The sequence below is a fragment of the Pelobates fuscus genome, chromosome 2 (assembly GCF_036172605.1).
Source record: "Pelobates fuscus isolate aPelFus1 chromosome 2, aPelFus1.pri, whole genome shotgun sequence".
Lineage (NCBI taxonomy): Eukaryota > Metazoa > Chordata > Amphibia > Anura > Pelobatidae > Pelobates > Pelobates fuscus.
The window spans coordinates 303974832-303995870 of record NC_086318.1 but is presented as its reverse complement, the minus strand read 5'-3'; the positions used below and the strand labels follow the sequence as shown (position 1 = coordinate 303995870).

Genomic DNA, 21039 nt, shown 5'->3' with positions numbered 1-21039 from the left:
TTTATTAGATGTGCTATTTAAAAGACGTTGTTTATACATAATTATCAAATAGCGATAAGTGCAAACACAAAACATACCTTTTCAAATCCCTTATCTCAAGTAGACAATATAGGGACTTGATCACATCATATAGTAGTGTTAAGCACACTCCAATGTCAAAGTGCCCTAATATAGGTGAGTGAACGTCATTTTTGTATTGGAGAAAATCATATGCCAGCTACATCATTTACTTGCATTGCTGCTAAATGTCCTCCAAGTTTTTTTCCTACGTTGCCAAAATCACTTGTTGTTAATCACCTTTGCTTAAAGGAACATTTGAAACACATAAAGCACTTTCAGTAGTAATCAGTACTTGTATAAATGGCTCTTGTTACACCTCCACAGCTGTCAATCAAATAACTGGTTCTGTTATTTCCTTGTAGTTTAACTCTGTGGAACTAAACTCAAGAGGCAACTCATTGAAAGGTCTGTGATTGGACAGCCAGAGAATGTCTGTGCAGAGAAAAAAGGGGAATGCTCACAGTGACTTCAGATGCTAGATCTGTTGAGAAGCAAGCCAATATTTCGTTTACCCCCTAAAAACATGCAAAACAAAACAAAAAGTGTTCTTTTTACCAAAACATCAAAGTAAGCACTCACCATTTGCATAGAAAAAAAAATTATATTGTAAAGCTCTACTACATCCATTATTTAATGGTGGTGCTACATCCCCTTATTTTATATGGGATGATTCTAAGCAGCTTTGAATTATTTCATAATAGCATATTTTGTGTGTGTGGTGATCCCTATTTTACGTTACTAATTGTATGACATTATTTTCCGTATTACCTGTTATAAGAGATAACATTTTGTTGCTGTAAAACAATGAGACAACTTACTAGATTCAATAGAGGATTTTGGTGGCTTCCAAACGATTGCAGCAGATTCTGTACCTAATAAGACCATTACATCCTGAGGTTGACTTGGCAAAGGAAAGGGCTGAGTTGATTCTCCATACAAGATAAAGTTATTGTATCCTGGAAAGGGTAAATCGAACAAATTACAAGCCACTAAGAATTCGTTGTACCAATATTTGTTGTTTAAGAACTCTTCCTGATATACGTTATATCCATTTGTGAACAATAAACTGTCATTATCATATACAAAGCTTCTTATTTCTGATATGGAATTGTCCTCTATATGGCGTAAGTACTGAGCAGTGGATCCATCCAAGAAGACAGATATAATCGAAGTGTTTCCCCCATTATTACCAACAGCGTAAAATAGTATTTTGGAATGAACATTGACAATAAAGTCCAGAATATTACTGCTTTTTATTATGTGGTTTGGCAACATGTCCTCTGTTAAAGTCTGAGGCAGGATGATCCTTTGAATTCCTTCCTCCACAAGAAGGAAAATATATCTAAGAAAAACAAAAAGTATAATTAAGACAAATCATACATTTAGACAATAAACATAGAAACATATGCGACTTTTCAGTCCTTTCTTAGATCTTTGTCTAAGCAAATGTGTCTAAGAAATTAAGGAAGTAATCATCTGTTCTAATGTATTTAGAAATATACATTTATTGTAATTGATGGGCAAACTGATAAGCAAGCTAGAAATTCTATATTGTATCTACGGCTTTTTAAATGCTTAGCTCATACCCATTGAAGGGATCAGTCACAATCTTTCTGAGAGACAAACCAGGCTGCAGTGGGATTGTGTGGACACTTGTGCAGTTTTTTAGATTACAGGTATGTACCTAAAAGAGAAAGATAATGTAAATATTAATTGTGAATTCAAACATTTACTATAGAGGGTTTTGTTGAAAAAAAAATAGTATAAAAGTAACAGAGGCAGAGAAAATCCTGGGGGTCATTCTCTTTGATCTTAACCAATTTTTGCATTGCACTCTATGGAACAGGGTGGCGGAAGGTGTAGGGGCCATTTCTTGGCCCCTACCTAGTTAGGTGTATGCTTCATTTCACAGTCACACAGGAAGTTAAGCCATTATCCCATGGTTCATAATAGGGTCATGGATATCTCCCATTTTCTCTATAGTTTTCATGGTAACAACTGGTTGGTTTCACTTGAGGCGAGAGAGGCATTCCACTATCTCTTGTCTCACAGACCCTAGCAGGTATTTTTATTTTAAAGGGTGATTTTAAGACTTCAAATAACGAAGATATGTTACTCTTTCCAGCTGTAACTTTCCACTTGTGCCATTTTTTCCAATATTGTACAAACTCCGCACTTTATGCCTGGAGTGTGCTTATTTATGCTCGTACATCAGCCCATGAAATATGCTCACAAATAAAACAGATCCTTTTTCTGGCTTGCAAGTGTTTATACTAGTATGTAATTTTTACATCAAGCAGTAAATCGTGGGGATTGAGAAAAACACACTGTTGACAGAATTAAACAGCATTAAAGTCCTCTATTCTATAATGTTTTCATACTGCATTTCACCGGGTTAGCAATAGATTTCAGCACAGAATCACCCAACCATCTTTACTTAAAAAACGTACTTGTATGAGAACGAAGTGGCGGCCACCCCGATGGGAAGAAGGGTTCCGACGCCAGAGATGTTCCTTTTCCCCTAGTGGGAGGGATGCTGTAATGCAGAGCAGGAACAGCTCTTACAAGAGCTAGTGATTTAGCACTCCAAGCAGAAGAAAGACAGCTGTTATAGCATTCTCCCACAAACATGAGACAAGGCTCTATGCTGTGGGACAACTGGTTTTAATGGGGACACACATGGCCTTTTATGTCAATCCCCATGCAAGGGCACTCCCCTCTGGACCTGAGAGTAGACTACAGTAAAAACAAACACACAATTACATTGGCTCTCAGGTCCAGGACATTCCCATGCAAAATAAGATAATCCCTTTCCTGTGACTGGGAGATAATTGAGTCAGGAACTGTATTAACTCAATTATCTCCAGGCACAGAGAACACACATTTTAGTCATAGCCCCAAAACCAATGGAAACCCCATAAAAGTTACATCCCCTGATAGTCCCTATTCTGGGTGACCAACATATCAAAAAAATCCCCCAGATCGGTTCAGGGGTTCAGGATTTCCATAGAGGTCTTATTTTGACCGACCGCACAAAAGACTCCTGCCCAAAAGAGTTCCATGAAATCAGGCTGTGCGGTCAGTCTCTTTCGGGAATACTCAATATAATCAAACTACTGAACGTTAAGCCGAATGTCAATGGAAGGGACGTTCTAGCGGTGTTTCCGCCGTTGAGTTTCCGATTTGGGTTCCATGCATTCGACGATCTAACACCGCTCAGTGTTTGTATACCGAATGGCGACCACCCAGCCAACCGCTTAGAACGCTTGCGGTTTTAGATGTGTTAATGATGTGACAGAGGTTAATGAGTGGCATACTCCACATATGGATGGTCTAGTCATTCGGTAGTTTGTTCGGTAGGGAAATAAAATAAGAATAAAATGAAGTAGAATGCAATGTCCCGAACCCATAGAGAATGAAACAAAGAGATTAAAATCCAGGGACAGGTTGATCCGTCTCAAACAGTGTTTATGAAAATCCTACCTGATTGCTCATGACAAAATACATCTTATTGTACAGCCAATCCACTGATATTGAAGTGATGCTCCCCAGTCCAGTGTACAAAATCCTTAAATCAGACATATCTGTCATGTTATTGGCTCCTTTTACCCAGATATGATTCTGCTCTGAGAAATACACTTCGCCGGTGTAAATGTTCACAGAGATACCTAAGGAAAAGTACAGTAGAAATTATGAAAGTATCTATACTGCAAACATAGGTTTAAAGCACCATGGTTTATTTTATATGGGCTATTTGTAGATCCTCTAAAATACTTATAATGAAAGAACTAAAACTTAAAAACAACAAAGTTTCTTCAAAAACTAAAACTTTATTAAACCACCTCCCTCTAAAAGAGCTATGTTTATTTCCCCCTTCAGTCTGTGCCTCCCAGTGCACGCCCTTCTCAGCGGCCCTAGAGTCACTGTAGTTGGCAAACTCACACTTCTCTGTAACTCCTGATCAGGTCGCAGAGTAGCTGCTGTCTTGTAAAGTTTTGTGGAGGGTGCTCTCGGTCCCAGAGTCACCTATTAGAGCGCTTTTTTGAGGCATCCTACTGTAAAAAAGGACTTTAGGGAGCTGCATTATTTTAGGTGACCAGGGTTTTCCACTCAGTGCTATGGAACTCTGCACCAGATTGGAGGACGGCCGTGGCCCAGTCAAAACTTTACTTCCAGCTAACTCGGGTAAGCCCCCTCAGATCCAAGCACTTTTTGGACAGAGTGAGCTCTCAGAAGAGAGCTTTCCAGAACAGCATTGATTTGAGGATGTGGTCACGGGAACCCTGTTTTATGTGTGAAATTGTTAACCTGCACCAATGTGTCTGGCTGCTAATTAAAATATCTGGTGAGGTAAGGACACCTAGGCACCAAGTATGTTGCAATATGTATTATTCTCCTGGGGACCTGCTGTTGAGGACCCAGGTATAAAAGCATGTTGTTTTTCAATAAGACAGGTCTACTTCAAGGGACACTAAGTCTCTGCCAGTGCTTGGGGTAAATTTTCTTCACAACTATAATACCCTACTATGCTCTCTAGGCTATAATTACTGAGGAAAAGGGAATCCTTGGTGGCTGCCACAATGTCAAATTAGACTAACAGGAAAAAAAAATTGGAACTGCTTTCCAGACATTCACTCGAGGCGCTTCTTGGTCCCTGATGGAGTTTTGTTACATTACACACATTGGATGTCCTCACGCTTTGCATGAGGGCGGCTAGCATCTTCAGATTCTCAATAGGAAAGCATTGATTTTAAAGCTTTTTCAATGGGAAATCTTTAATGCGTGCATGGTGAGCTTTGCACATCGCTGTGACGTTGAGGAGGAGGAGACCTAGGCAGCACTCAGAGAGCCTTAGCACTGGTAAGAGATAAGTAAAACAGGTTTGTATTCCTATTGATATAGTGTTTTGTTTAAGCATTTTAGCCTACATTTCTAATTTCCTGTGAAAATCACAGTAAAAAAAGTTTACCAAATAACTTTGTCTTGCTCAATGCAGAGGTTTTTTTGGTAAATAAAAAAAGACTAGTAAAACTGGTGAACTATCTCTGTAAACTATAATGTTAACCCCCTGAAGAGACACTGAACAAACCATAGGCATCACAATCATGTTCTGTTATTCATTTCTCCATTTTCCCTCCTCATCTGCCACAATTTCTCCAAATTTTTGAGTCACATTATTTATACCACGTGTGCTTTTGGTACTCATATGAAAATATAAATAGTTATATGAGTGATCTATTTAAAAAATACGATGGCGGGGGGCGTGGCCTGGAAGCCGAGGAAGATGGCGGCGTGAACCCGGAGCTCCCCACAAGGCTCATAGCAAATCCTCGCCAGTAGCACCCAATTGCCCCGAAAATGGGCAAATCACAGAAGGCAACGCAAGCCTCGAAGCCCGCAGACACCCCGAGGGGAACATCGAACCCCTCCATGCGGCGATTCCTGACAAATCAAGCCGACGGAGAAACACAGGCCTCCACTGACTCGTTAGCCACGGGAGAGGCCCTCCCGACACCGATATGGAGTGGGGATGACACACAAGTAGAGAAACCACTGCCTTACCCCTCAGAGCCGAACCCGGAATGGCTCTCCATCCTCCGCAATTTACCTACCAAGGCAGACCTGACGGAAGCAAACAATAGCCTCCGGGCATCCATCACTGCGGAACTACAGGCCATGCGGGAGGAGTTTTGCGGCCTAAGCCAAAGAGTCTCCCAGATTGAAGCGGACTGCGACCATATGCAGGCGGCGCAGTCTGCCAACACGGACGCCATACAACTCTCCACCCAGCGACTCCAGCAGATGGCACATCATTTGGAGGACCTCGACAACCGAGGTAGAAGACAGAATATTAGAGTCAGGGGGATCCCTGAAGATGCCGATGAAGCTGCTCCAATACAGGCAACCCTCATGGGGCTCTTTAACAATATACTGGGCCGCGCCCAGCAGGAACCTATCCACATGGTGAGAGCACATCGGGCACTGAGACCTAAAGGCCCTCCCGGGAGCCTGCCAAGAGATGCCATATGCTGCCTCACAGACTATCACTTACAAGAGGAAATTTTGCGCAAAGCCAGGGAGTCCGACAGAATACTATTGGGCAACACAGAGGTCCAACTATACCCGGATCTCTCTCCTACCACCCTTGCCTATCGTAGAGCTTTACGTCCATTTACTAGACAACTACAGGCCAATAGGATCAAGTACCGCTGGTGCTTCCCGACCGGATTACAGGTTCACACGCATAGAGGCCCATACATGATAAAGGACTATGCCGATATAGAGGAACTGGGGAGAGAACTCCAGATCACACCAGCCCCTCTACAATGGCCAGATCCCTTAGTCCTCTATACACCCGCCCAGGGCCCGAAACCACGAACGGCAAGTAACCAACCCCCAAGGATCACTCGACAACAAGCGACCGGCCCACATGGCCTCTGAAAAGGGGTAAAGCCAGCCATTATCAGGACTTAAATCGACTCGACCCCCCCTACTGGGAACACACTCCACCTTGCTGAACTCCATCCCTCCCCGCCACCGGACTCACACAGACCGAGAAGAACTTCAGCATGACCTACACAAACTGGGGGTAACCCGTCGCACGGGAGTGCATCTTTTACATGCAGACAAGTGGCCTACTCTCGCAAGTTACAGACCCAAGGACTATGACGCAAGGACATTTTGCAATGGGCACCATGACTCACACCTCTAATCGCAAGTATCACACTTTACTGGCCGACAGGCCTGAGAGACTTTCAATGCTCATGTGTAACCCTGCTTACAAACTGCTAACTACCCTATGAATGCCACAACGTGGGGGCAAGGGGAGGAGGGTGGGAGGGACAGATAACAAGGGCTCGAAGATAATCAGGGGCCAGCTCTAGGGGAGGCGAGAAGGGAGGGAAGACCGGGATGGGCAACCGTCCCCCCCCATGAAGGCCTTGTGATGACCTGGACAGGAGCAGGCTGGAGGGGCGGGGGCCCGCCTCGCTCAGACCCCTGGCACATGCACACAGATAGAATTGGGCTCCAAGCAGGGTACGATCTCTAAATAGGATACGAGTTGAGGGGCTGCTTCATTGTGGTTGGAGGGGGGGGGTGAGAGGGAAATAGCCACCCAAGGGCTCAAATATAAGACGGCTACACAGGAGCCGGGAGGTACTTTTATATGACTGAATCTCAACAGATAGAACGGGGAGCCGATGGGTAGGGATGGGAGGGAATTGGGAATCCCAGTGGGTGGGGGACGGGTCGACAAGCAACACATAGATGCCTCTATAGGTGAACGGAGGAATTAGAATGCAGATGACAACCTAAGAGGGCATAAGGCTAATAATTGACAATGCATGTTGTTATTTTCACTGTTACTGTTTTCCTTTATGTTAATTATCGTGTTATATGGTATACGTTGCTAATGTCACACTTGTACACTGGCGAGGACACGAGAAGCATACACGATCGTACAGAGCCACAAAGGGGACACCTAGGGACTAGGTGAGAGACACTAGGTCACACCAGAGGGAGACTCGCGGAGCGAGCAACCAGGACACTTCCATACACACGTTGAGGCCTAGGCCTTCCAGCCACACCCACGAGGGACAGGCGTCACTCACAAGGGGTCGAAGTTTAACACCTAGGGGCGGCCAAGAGCCCTCACGACCACCGAGACGCTAATACCCTAACGCCGAACAGACGGCGGATACCCCACACTGTACACTCACAAACACCTCAAACACTACACACACTCAATTTAACTTTCGGCCTGGGACTGCCAGGTCCGAGGACCGGATAGATATAGCGCAAAATGTCGTTGACCCCGGCTAACCTCACACTTATAACCGTAAATGCAAGAGGCCTGAACAAACCTGAAAAGAGGTCAACAGCCCTGAAAGATTTTCACGCCGCTAGGGCATCCATAGTATTTATCCAAGAGACGCACTTCAAAGAGGGTGCAAGACCGAAGCTACATAATCACCATTATCCCACAGGCTACTATAGCGACTATCACGGGGGGAAGGCCAGGGGAACAGCAATTTTGATACACAGAGGAATCCCGTTTCAAGAACGGGGCCTACAGACGGACAGGGAGGGGAGATATGTTCTCCTCAAGGGAACGATAGCGGGTCAGACATATACCTTCGCCAACATATATGCCCCCAACCAGAGACATCACAAATTCCTGGCAGGAATACTCCGCAAGATACAGGGGTTTGCGGAGGGTACACTGATCGTAGGAGGGGACTTCAACATTGCCCTAGACCCTAAATGGGACACGTCCACAGGCACATCCCACATACCCATACAACACCTGAACACGCTCAAACGCCTCATATCCAAATACACACTAGTAGACAGTTGGAGAGCCCACCACCCAGACGAGAGGGACTATACGTTCTACTCCCACCCACACAATTCCTATACCAGAATAGATTATTTTTTTATGACCCAATACCATCTCCCACTCGCCCTACGAGTAGAACACGGCACGGCCACCTGGTCAGACCATGCCCCCGTGACACTCACGATAAAATCCCCACTCTACAGACCCAAAGTCTCTAAGTGGCGACTCAACGAACACTTACTCTCCGTACCGGAGGTAAAAGCGGAAATCGACACGGCTCTCCGTGAATATTTTGCCACAAACACCCCATCCCAAACATCCCCGACGATTATGTGGGAAGCACACAAGAGTGTGATTCGGGGCCACTTTATTCAAAAAAGCGCTAAACTAAAGAGACAAAGGGAGGCAGCCATGGCAGACACTCTGACAAAAATTAGGGAGATCGATAACCTGAACAAAGTCAACCAGACGCCCGAATCGCAAAGTCAACTACTCACACTACGCAGGGACCTGACCAAGATGCTCCAGACAAAATATCACAGAGACGCGCTGCGACATACCGCCTTTTTCGCACTACATGGCAACAAAAGTGGTAGGCTACTGGCACGGATGTTAGCCAAACGCAGACAACAGACGTACATTGACCGCATACGAGATGATAAGAACACATTACACAGACTGCCCTGCAAGATACAGGAAACAATCAGGGCATACTACGCTAATCTATACGCACTACACGGGCCACACACACACCAGGCAGACACGAGACTGACGAACTCCATCGATGCATACCTGACGCTCAACTCGACACCTAAGATAGACAGGGACACGGCTGACCTACTAGACAGGGAGATAACATTAGATGAACTGACCACAGCAGTGAAACAGACGAAAACGGGCAAAAGCCCGGGCCCAGATGGCTTACCGCTATGCTATTATAAGGCGCACGCAGACATACTATATGCCCCACTCATATTGACGTTTAACGCCATAAAAGAGGATCACCCACTCCCCAAGCAATCCCTGGCAGCGCACATCACTATTATCCCAAAGGAAGGAAAGGATAGGGAACACTGCGGAAGCTACCGCCCTATTTCCCTAATAAACAGCGACCTCAAACTCTTGACTAAAATACTAGCGAATAGACTACAATCGTATATACCCACTCTGATACACCCGGACCAGGTGGGGTTTGTACACGGGAGGGAGGCGCGAGAAAACACCATGCGTACCCTTACATTGATGCATAGAGGCGCGCGCACTGCCGGTGGCCTTCTCCTGCTATCCACGGACGCGGAGAAGGCCTTCGACAGAGTGGGTTGGAAATACTTATTCCGGACCCTCGCCCACATAGGCCTGGGCCCGGGCATCAGGGGCTGGATAGAAGCTCTGTATGCGCAACCATCCGCGCAGGTGATTGTAAATGGAGCCCCTTCGGAACCATTCGATATACTAAACGGTACGCACCAGGGATGCCCCCTGTCACCGATCCTCTTCGTCCTAGCCCTGGAGCCACTACTGGTGGCCATTAGAAACAATCCGGACATAACGGGGATGAGGACGGGACCGATCCACCACAAGGTAGGCGGCATATGCCGACGACCTACTATTCTACGTGACTAATCCCGAAATTTCACTCCCAAACATACTTAAAACATTGCAGGAATACGGGCGACTTTCTAATCTAAAAATCAATCTGAACAAATCATTCATACTAAACGTAAGCATCCCTGAACGACGGGCGGAAGCCCTGCGCCAACACCACTCGATCCAATGGGCGACTCAGAAGCTAAAATACTTAGGAGTCTGGTTGACAAGGAAGGCAGGGGACCTATTTAAAGTAAACTTTACTGACTTACTAACGAAAATGAGCACAGAGATGCAAGAATGGGCACACCCCCATATATCATGGTTAGGCCGCATTCAGGTGGTAAAGATGAACTTCCTACCGCGCCTGCTCTACCTGTTTCAAGCAATCCCAATACAGATCCCACGCACATATTTTGCCACGCTACGCACAGCCATAATTCAATATGTGTGGAATGGGAAAAAACCCAGAGTCAACCATGCCCTCCTAACGCAGCCAAAGGACAGAGGTGGGCTGGCATTGCCGGACTTCACTCTGTACTACAGGGCATGCCACTTACTACGGATAGTAGAATGGACCAAAACAGGCACACAAAAACTATGGAAACAGGTGGAGGAACATGAGGCGGGAATCCCGGTCGCAGTGCTGCCGTGGCTGCCACCTGACATATCGACAGGGCACGCAACACACTCCCCATACACAAAAGCGACTCTATGGGAATGGAACCATGCCAAAGGGAAGCACGGTCTCACCACCTATCCCACCCCCCTACTACCTCTCACTTATAACCCCGACTTCCCCCCCGGAACGGACCCGAGAGCATTCAAGGACCTAATCCAAGATCCTCTACCCAGACTCACACACGTACTCACACCTAGAGGCCCCAAGACCATAGACGACTTACGGGGACAATCGGAACACACCTTCTTAACACACCTCAAATACAGGCAAATAAGGAGCTACATAACCTCCCTCCCTCAGGGTCCCATACTTACAAGGGCAACCACCACTTTCGAGAATCTCTGCATGGACCCCCACCCACTGACACATGGAATATCCGTCCTATACACCCTACTACTAACACTTACGCCAGTAGAACAACCACGATTTATGGGGAAATGGGAGGCAACACTAGGCCACACAATAGATAAAGATGAATGGGAAAAAATTTGCTACCTCACACACCACTGTTCAAGCTTTAGTAAAACACAGGAAACGGCGTACAAGCTATTGACCCACTGGTACTACACTCCCGCAACACTACACACACGAATCCCGACACATTCCCCACTATGCTGGAGATGCGAAAAGGAACAGGGCACTCTCCTACATATATGGTGGGAATGCAACAAGATTACCTCATACTGGAAAACCATACACCAAATCATTTGCCAATACACAGACGACCCACCACCTTTCACCCCGGCAGCAATGCTGCTACACCACACTCAGATCACTAAGAACGCATACAAAAGATCGCTCACTATCCGCATTCTAAATGTAGCCAAGGCACTGATACCCCAATTCTGGAAGCAACCAGTCACTCCTCCCCTCAAGATATGGCTCACACGAATGGAGGAACTCAGATCCCTTGAGGAACTCCATAACACAGCAAATGACACCTTCCAAAAATACCTCAATACATGGACACACTGGATACTAAATTCTACCACATCAGGTTTCCAAGAGATGATTATATCTCTACCAGACTCTTAATATGCAACGGCCTTACGAGCACAGACCGCAGGAGGGAAAGAATCCCCAACACAGGGATACCCCACCACTACTCCAAAATGCTGGGACCGGGACCCCGACCCCCACCTAGATAGAAGGGTGAGAATCCACACACATACTGACCCCACACATACTACCAAAGAAAGGGTTAAACCTGGGACGTCCTCAAGACAGATGGGACACACAACCCCGGACAGACAAGGTAGGGAGGGGATAGGACACACATCCAACAGGTAACTCAGACCTCTACCATAGCAGAGAACAGGAGACACAACTCATACCTAGGAAGAGAAACGAAACACGTAAGAAACGAACACCAAAAGACAGGGCCTCGGAACGGAGGAAGCTCGGACACCGGCAGTCTCAGGACCCGCCACACGCTACATTTAAGATGAGGGCCAAACAACACAGACACACACACACACACACACACACAGACATAATACATAGGACATGAGATACATCTACTAATGAGGGTAAATGCGTTAACCGATTTAAGAAACTGGGACAAATCAGGGTTGAGAATTCAGAGCCTACACATTCTAAAGTTCTAAAGTGAACCAAATGTTATAAAAATCAAAAGGCAACAGTTTATATGTATTTCACAAGGGTCCTGCGAGTCCCTACTACACAGAGGCGCATGTGCCCTTGAAATACTGTGAATTTATGCAACCGATGATACTACCTATTGAAAGTTTTAATGGAGACCTGCGAGTCTCGACATGTAACTTACCATATGTTGAAAAATTATTTGAAAATAATAAAAATCATATTTACAAAAAAAAAAAATACGATGGCAAAAACATATATAACAGTTAAAAAGTAATCACTAAAGCCACCATTACTTATACTCACCACTAATTCTGCTTTGCACAGTTAGACATTTAGATTCATAGAAAGTATCTTTCAAGTTCTCTCTCTTTTTCAAAGTATTATTTCTTGATAGAAACAGCCACTGATGTTTATGTTGAACTATTGAAAGAGTGATTAGAAAAACAGAGTTTAGTCTAGCCAAAATAATTTTGATTAAGCACTCAAGAGGAAGCATGTTGGTAACATTTACAAAGCCAGAGACAAGGGGCTGGCGGTGCAGATGTTTCACTTCCTTTAAATGTAACAGTCCAAAAATGACATGAGAAAAAAGTGTCATAAAGTTCCACTTACTTATACCTGCCGGTCAATCACAATACTTGCTATTGCAATATAACATAGAAACATAGAAACATAGATAAGAACCATTAGGCCCATCTAGTCTGCCCATTTTTCTAAATACTTTCATTAGTCCCTGGCCTTATCCTATAGTTAGGATTGCCTTATGCCTATCCCACGCATGCTTAAACTCCTTTACTGTGTTAACCTCTACCACTTCAGCTGGAAGGCTATTCCATGCATCCACTACCCTCTCAGTAAAGTACTTCCTGATATTATTTTTAAACCTTTGTCCCTCTAATTTAAGACTATGTCCTCTTGTTGTGGTAGATTTTCTTCTTTTAAATATAGTCTCCTCCTTTACTGTGTTGATTCCCTTTATGTATTTAAATGTTTCTATCATAACGCCCCTGTCTCGTCTTTCCTCCAAGCTATACATGTTAAGATCCTTTAACCTTCCCTGGTAAGTTTTATCCTGCAATCCATGAACCAGTTTAGTAGCCCTTCTCTGAACTCTCTCTAAGGTATCAATATCCTTCTGAAGATATGGTCTCCAGTACTGCGTACAATACTCCAAGTGAGGTCTCACCAGTGTTCTGTACAATGGCATGAGCACTTCCCTCTTTCTACTGCTAATACCTCTCCCTATACAACTAAGAATTCTGCTAGCATTTCCTGCTGCTCTATTACATTGTCTGCCTACCTTTAAGTCATCAGAAATAATCACCCCTAAATCCCTTTCCTCAGATGTTGAGGTTAGGAGTCTATCAAATATTCTGTACTCTGCCCTTGGGTTTTTACGTCCAAGATGCATTATCTTGCACTTATCCACATTAAATGTCAGTTGCCACAACTCTGACCATTTTTCTAGTTTACCTAAATCATTAGCCATTTGGCTTATCCCTCCTGGAACATCAACCCTGTTACATATCTTAGTATTAACAGCAAAAAGACATACCTTACCATCAAGACCTTCTGCAATACCACTAATAAAAATATTAAAGAGAATGGGTCCAAGTACAGATCCCTGAGGTACCCCACTGGTGACAAGCCCAAGCTTCGAATATACTCCATTGACTACAACCCTCTGTTGCCTGTCACTCAGCCACTGCCTTACCCATTCAACAATATTGGAATCCAAACTTAAAGATTGCAGTTTATTGATAAGCCTTCTATGTGCAACAGTGTCAAAAGCCTTACTGAAATCTAGGTAAGCAATGTCTACTGCACCACCCTGATCCATAATTTTAGTTACCCAATCAAAAAAATCAATAAGATTAGTTTGGCATGATCTCCCTGAAGTAATCCCATGTTGTCTCTGATCTTGAAATCCATGTGTTTTTAGATGTTCAACAATCCTATCCTTTAACATGGTTTCCATCACTTTCCCCACTACTGAAGTAAGGCTTACTGGCCTATAGTTGCCCAACTCCTCCCTATTACCTTTCTTGTGAATGGGCACAACATTCGCCAACTTCCAATCTTCTGGGACTACTCATGTTATCAATGATTGGTTAAATAAATCTGTTAATGGTTTTGCTAGTACACCACTAAGCTCTTTTAATAGATTTGGGTGTATTCCATCAGGTCCCATTGACTTATTTGTCTTTACTTTTGACAGTTGAAATAGAACCTCTTCCTCTGTAAACTCACGTGTAATAAATTACTCATTTATCCTTTTTCTTAACTGAGGTCCCTTTCCTTAATTTTCATCTGTAAATACTGAACAAAAATATTCATTGATGCAGTCAGCTAGACCTTTATCCTCTTCTACATACCTTCCTTCTTTTGTTTTTAATCTAATCCTTGTTTTACTTTTCTTTTCTCATTTATGTATCTAAAAAAAGTTTTGTCCCCCTTTTTTACTGACTGTGCTATTTTCTCTTCTGTGTGTGATTTGGAAGCTCTTATAACTTGCTTAGCCTCTTTCTGCCTAATCTTAACATCCTATGATGATACCTGAGACATTATTCCCTCCCATCTGCACCCCAAAGAACACTGATTGCTAGCATTTAGTACTGTAGTAGTTCTGGTGTACATTGTTTTTATACATGATGAGATAGTGTGGTGAGTAGAATGGCCTAATTTTTTCCATATTTTGTAAGACCTAGAATTCCCCTACCAATATTTAAGTTTGAATTGGCCCTATATGCCTTACGAAGGCCGCAAATTTCCATTTCTGAGTTTGGTAGTTGTATCATTGATTAGGTAATTGCGCTATATTATCTTTGGCTAAGATGCCTCTGCCACGTGTTCCTGGAGGGGCCTGCTGGCTAGCCTGCTACCCAAAGACTATGGGCCATGAAAAAGACATGTTAAAATTTGACTTCCGTGGAAAATCCTAACCACTGAACTGATCTGAGCAATTTTTGGATATGATGGACACTCAGATCAGGACTATCCGGGGTTGTAAGGCATTTCCATGGATTTCTGGGGTACATTTGGAGTGTTGTGAAATTATGTGTTTTTCTGTACCTGGAGATAGAGTTTGTACTGTTCCTGACTCAATTATCTCTCAGGCACAGAGGAGGAGTATGTTGAATGTATTGCTTGTATGTGCCTCTCCCCCTCCCCCTCTTTCCTGTCCTATTGTTTCCCCAGCAGGGCGTTGACCCAGGGACACTGCCAGACCAGTTTAACCCCTTAAGGACACATGACATGTGTGACGTGTCATGATTCCCTTTTATTCCAGAAGTTTGGTGCTCAAGGGGTTAAAGGGATACTATAGTCACCCAGACCACTTCAGCTCAATGAAGTGGTCTGGGTGCCAGGTCCCTCAGGTTTTAACCCTTCAGATGCAAACAAAGCAGTTTCAGAGAAACTGCCATGTTTACATTTGGGGTTAATCCAGCCTCTAGTGGCTGTCTTTCGGACAGCTACTAGAGGCGCATCTGCGATGCTGGAGGCACATTTCGCCTCCATCGCGCAGAGCGTCCATAGGAAAGCATTGAGAAATGCTTTTCTATGTACACTTTGAATGCTCGCGCGGCACTTGCCGCGCATGCGCATTCGGCTCCGCTGACTTTGGAACGGAGGAGCTGACGTCGGCGGGGGAGGAGAGGTCACCAGAGCTGATGGAGCCTGGCGCTGGATAAAGGTAAGCTGCTGAAGGGGTTACGGGAGGGGGACCCTGAGGGCGGGGGCACCCTCAGGGTACTATAGTGTCAGGAAAACTGCTTTGTTTTCCTGACACTATAGTGATCCTTTAAACTAGCTGCTTTGTCCCTTCTCAATCTCCCATCAGCCCCTGCTATAGTCTGACCCCACCCTTCCTTGTACTATAGTGCTCTATGTACCCTATTGTATGTAAATGAGGCTGTTAGGGGTTAAAATGTGTGTATACATTGGGAGTTTGTGCCTGCATTAAACAGTCTACTCCCAGCATTAATTCTTGGCTCATGTGTGGGGGGGAACAGATATACTTGCTATGCCTGCTATACTCTCTGGAGGAGATGTCTACCCACTGGGAGCTGGTTCCAGGACTTGGGACCAGGGTGAGCGGAGACGGCGAGACCCCAGCCAAGCTTCGGCAGCTAGGGGCTGGAAGTGCTTATGGTGTCCCAGTGCGGTGTGTCCCAGTGCAGTGTGCTTCATTATTACCATGAAGTGTGAATTGGCGGAGGTACCCAGTCAGGGTACCAAGTGCTCCCCTCTAGAGGTACCCAGGTCTATCATCCAGAGCCAGGTTCTCATTGGCTCAGGAAAAGGTGAGCACAACCAGAACCACTGTGTTTTTTATTTTTGTTGAAACTTAATACACTAGGAAGTCTCCCTTTCTCTCTCCTTTGAGGAAATCCATTCCAGGCAAAAGGGTGCAGTGTCTCCATACGACACTACTGTGCAAGTGATTTGAGCCTGTCCCTTTGAGGCTCTGATCAATGTGAGTTTGACTACTTGAATTATCATTAAAATACATTATCACCTGTGGATTTACACTATATTGGGTTCTATTTTTTGTTTCCTTTATATGTACTGATATACATCTGAGATTTAACCCTATTTTAGGGTAAGTTTATACCTTTTAGCGCTCCACTCATTTGATTAGTAGAGTCTGGACGTTATATCCAGATTGTACTAAGCTCACTTTGGTCCACCACATTATCCTACTGTATCATTTAGATTTAACACAAAGTGGGATATAGAAGATTGAGGTGTATCTGTCCATTTACATTGGTGGTGGCAAATGCAGACAGTGTTCTGGTCTGTTTGCGTTCCCCTCTTCATTCACTCCCTCATTTGTTTGAACTTTTGAAAGTTTAAGTTTCAAAAGCAAATCAGATTGAAAAGACTACCTTGAAATACATAGGAATCAAAGTTTCAACAGAACCCCTGCCATATGATATTAACGATACTCCGTCCGCACTTCACCCTGCCAATTCATCTTGAAATATGGTAACCAATTTTGTAGATTGAAACAATCCATTGTGTCCAAAGGACACTTAGTTGTTATACGATTCACAGACTTTACCAAATGCAATTTGCATGTTAGCATCAAAAGGAATGCAAAAGGTTAGATACAATTTCATATAGAAGACAATGATTTCTAAATGTTCTACTATAAGTTTGGAGGGGCTGGGTCTACCTCACATTTTAAAAGATTTTCCTCTCATATTCAAAGTTACACATATGCTGTCAAACTGGCCCAAGTGCAGTTGCGACATGTTAAAGATGGATATATCTACAATCAGACTTAATCTTTGAGACTACTCTTTAACATTAAATACCTAGTAGTCCTTAATGACTTATCAGTCTGGGATGACGTTGTTGCATGACACTCTTTAAAGGAATACAGCATGCAATAACACAATTAATCTCACTGGCATGTTTATAGTGCCTGGAGTCCCCTGACACTGTCCCTCCATTCAGTGTTAAACCATTTTGAGCATTTTAACACTAAATTAGGATTCCTGTCTACCCACAACTGGGCTTTATTGGAGGTATGACTAAGGCATAGTTTATACCCTTTGTTCTAGCCATACCAATTTAAAAAAACGATGGACGCTATGATAGGCTAAAAAGTCTTCCTATGTCACTTGATGTCGTTGCCATGGAGGTGGAACCAAACATAGAGAGAGCAGTGAGAGAAAATGTGAGGAAACTACCTTTTTATTCACTCGAGGGAAGGTAAACTAAACGACTAGAGGACACTGTAGTGTTAGGAATACTCATTTGTATTCCCAATGATATGGTGTTCCTTTAATGTAAACATTAGCATGACACATTCTAAAATCATTCTTCATTGAAATCGTATTTTACTCCTTTTTATTTTGTGACCTATAACTACCAATGATGTACTCCGCAAATCAGAACAAATATATTGTTTTATTTTTACTTACTTTTTTATGATGCACTAATTATGTGCATATTATAATTACCAAAACTGGGGGGGGGAAAGGTTTTTGTATCTTTTTGTTTTTATTTTTATTTTTATCTTTAATTTCTTTTATTATAAATGAGATTTTACATATGTATATCTAATACATTTAAAATGGTATCATGCAATCATTGAGAAAGGTTCAAATTGCAGTTGAATATATCCAAATCAAAAATGCCAACATTGCTTATGTGTCCTTCGGTGCAAAACAAGCAAACTGAAGCTGTGTCAATAAGGGGTTAATACAATACATTTATTGTTTTATTGTGTTGTTTAGAAATGTTCCAAATACTTTTGTTCCTCAAGGACAAAAACGAAGCAGCTTACTAAAGGGACTGGAAAAACAACAAATATATGTAAGTGTTGTTAATGCCTCAAAATGCGGTGATACATAAGAATTTTGACCCAGCAAAGATGGATGTCCCCTTTAACCCCTTAAGGACACATGACATGTGTGACATGTCATGACTCCCTTTTATTCCAGACGTTTGGTGCTCAAGGGGTTAAAGATGTGTGCAGTATACTCTACCTGTTGAATTCAGCGTGGTAATATTGGCTTCTGCAGCAGGTCCTTCACCTCTTTCATTTACTGCGCTGATGGAAAATCTTTTTAGAAAACAGAAGAGAGCCCTTTACAGTGTGATAAAATACAACTTTGCATAATGCCGTTAACTAATTACAAATAGATTATCCGCGTTTAGAAATTCCTTCCAATAAAGTAGTATTGATACTTTTTTTTTTTTTTCATAATCATAACATCTTCATGAAAACTAGGAAAATATTTAAATTCCATTGAAATCCAAAAGTAAGCAGAAGATATGAGCAAGACAAATTGGAATCACACCATTATGTGAAGACGCAAAATGTTGAGCAAAATCTGGCAGAGGCAGTTTCTGTTGTCCCATATTTTTTATAGATGATCCTATCAAAGTTAATGGGAAGAGGTACCTTTTCAGATGATACTAAATAAAAACCTTGCAAAGATTATCTTTGCAACACTACATGACCTTTTGGAACGTTCCTTTCAGGTAGACAGCAGAGACATGACTCCTAACAGAAGAAGCTGGCCGGAGCTGAAGACTGTGCCCAAGAAGGTAGCACCAATAGGGATAGAGACATTCAGGTAAAGATATCTCGTCCTTGCTTCCCTAGATGCCCCAATTAGGCAGACATGTCACCTTGAGGAATCTCTGCACAAAAATGCAGAGGCCCCGTATGTGACCCGTTTGCTTGAAGTTCATCAGAAATCTGCTAAATAAAGACTATTAAGTAAAAACACTGGGGGAGATTTTTCAATGTGTTATGTTTTTTGTTTTTTTTTTAAATGGTCTAAACCAGGGGTCCCAATTCATTTCTCCTGTGGAATCCTTTGACAAAGGGTATCAACATCGTGGAACCCCTCCATCCCCCTGTTTCTCCCCCCTCCCTTTCAACTAGCAGAGCATAATGTCTTCTTTTTGGCATTTTTTTTTATCATTATATATACACACTCATTTCTACAGATAGTAAACATATTGTAGTACTTAGGAGCAGGTGTGCTTCTGTGTGTAGCATTAGTGTTTGTATATAATTTTACCATTTTAATACAGGGATGTGTTTGTATGTAATGTTTGCATTTGCGTGCAGAGGTGTATTTGGATGTAGTGTTGGATTTTAAATGCAGATGTACATTTATATGTGGTATTGGTGTTTGAGTGTTTGTATATCATTTTGGAGTTAGAGTTCAGGGATGTCTTTTTATGCCATGTTTGTGTTTGCAGGAGTGTGTGTTGTGTTGGTGTTTGATCGCTGGGATGTCTGTACATGTACTGCCACATACATACTTACTGTCAGGGCTCCGCGGGCAGCGGTGAGGGGTGGCTGCAATCCTCTCGCAGCACTCACCCTCGGTCCGTCGCCGCCCGCGGTCCCCTCTCCCCTTACCGATAAGCGAGCGGCGTCCTCTCCTCTTGACACGCCGCTCGCGTCCTCCTCTCCTCCTCCCAGCGGCAGCATGTCTAACGCTGCACGCTGGGAGCCGGCACTATTATCTAAGCGCCGGGGTCACTCACGTGACCCGGCGTTAAAGCTACAGTGCAACAAACACAGTGGGGGGTATAGATATCCCCCACGTGTGTTTGTTAATACTGATTGGTGGTTAGCCAATCAGGATTCAGGCTAGGATTTAAATACTTACCTTTCCTGTCTATCTGTGCCCTGTTGTGGTCTTTGCTTTATAGTATTGATTCTGAACGTGTGCTTTCTGGTTACGTACTCTCTGGCTTGTTATACTGACTTTGTGACTTTCTCCTACCCTTTGACCTCGGCTTGTTTCTCGTTATTCTGTTTTCTGGTTCCCCTTACTCGGCTTGTCTCCTGACTATTCTGTGTGTGCTTAGCCCGGCCACTCTAAGGACCGGTACTGCACACTTTCTGTCTGTGTGTCTGTGTGTGTGTTAGCGTGTTGGGTTCCCCAGTATCGTGACACTTACACATTAACAAACAGAAACACACTGACACGTACATAGTCATATACACACAATCACATACACATACACACATACAAACACAGATACACACACCTTAACACATAGACACAAACCAGCACATACAAACACAGATAAACACCGGCACATATACACAGACATACAAAACTTGACACACAGATAAACACTAGCATACACACACAGATACACACACTGGTAAACAGATACACACACTGACACACAGATACACACACCTTGACACACAGATACACACACCTTGACACACAGTGTGTATCTGTGTGCCTGTCTGTATCTGTGTGTATGTGTT

General features: G+C 43.5%; 1 protein-coding gene across 1 annotated transcript in view; it reads right to left on the bottom strand.

The window, feature by feature from the left end:
* The window catches only part of ROS1 (ROS proto-oncogene 1, receptor tyrosine kinase), a 295800-nt gene that overhangs the window by 247349 nt on the left and 27412 nt on the right, over positions 1-21039 (bottom strand). The window contains exons 6-10 of the mRNA XM_063441784.1: positions 18776-18852; positions 12579-12695; positions 3544-3728; positions 1647-1744; positions 879-1402 (exon numbers count right to left, since the gene is read on the bottom strand). Of these exons, the coding sequence (XP_063297854.1) occupies positions 879-1402; positions 1647-1744; positions 3544-3728; positions 12579-12695; positions 18776-18852 (1001 nt within the window). The remainder of the gene's footprint in view (positions 1-878; positions 1403-1646; positions 1745-3543; positions 3729-12578; positions 12696-18775; positions 18853-21039) is intronic.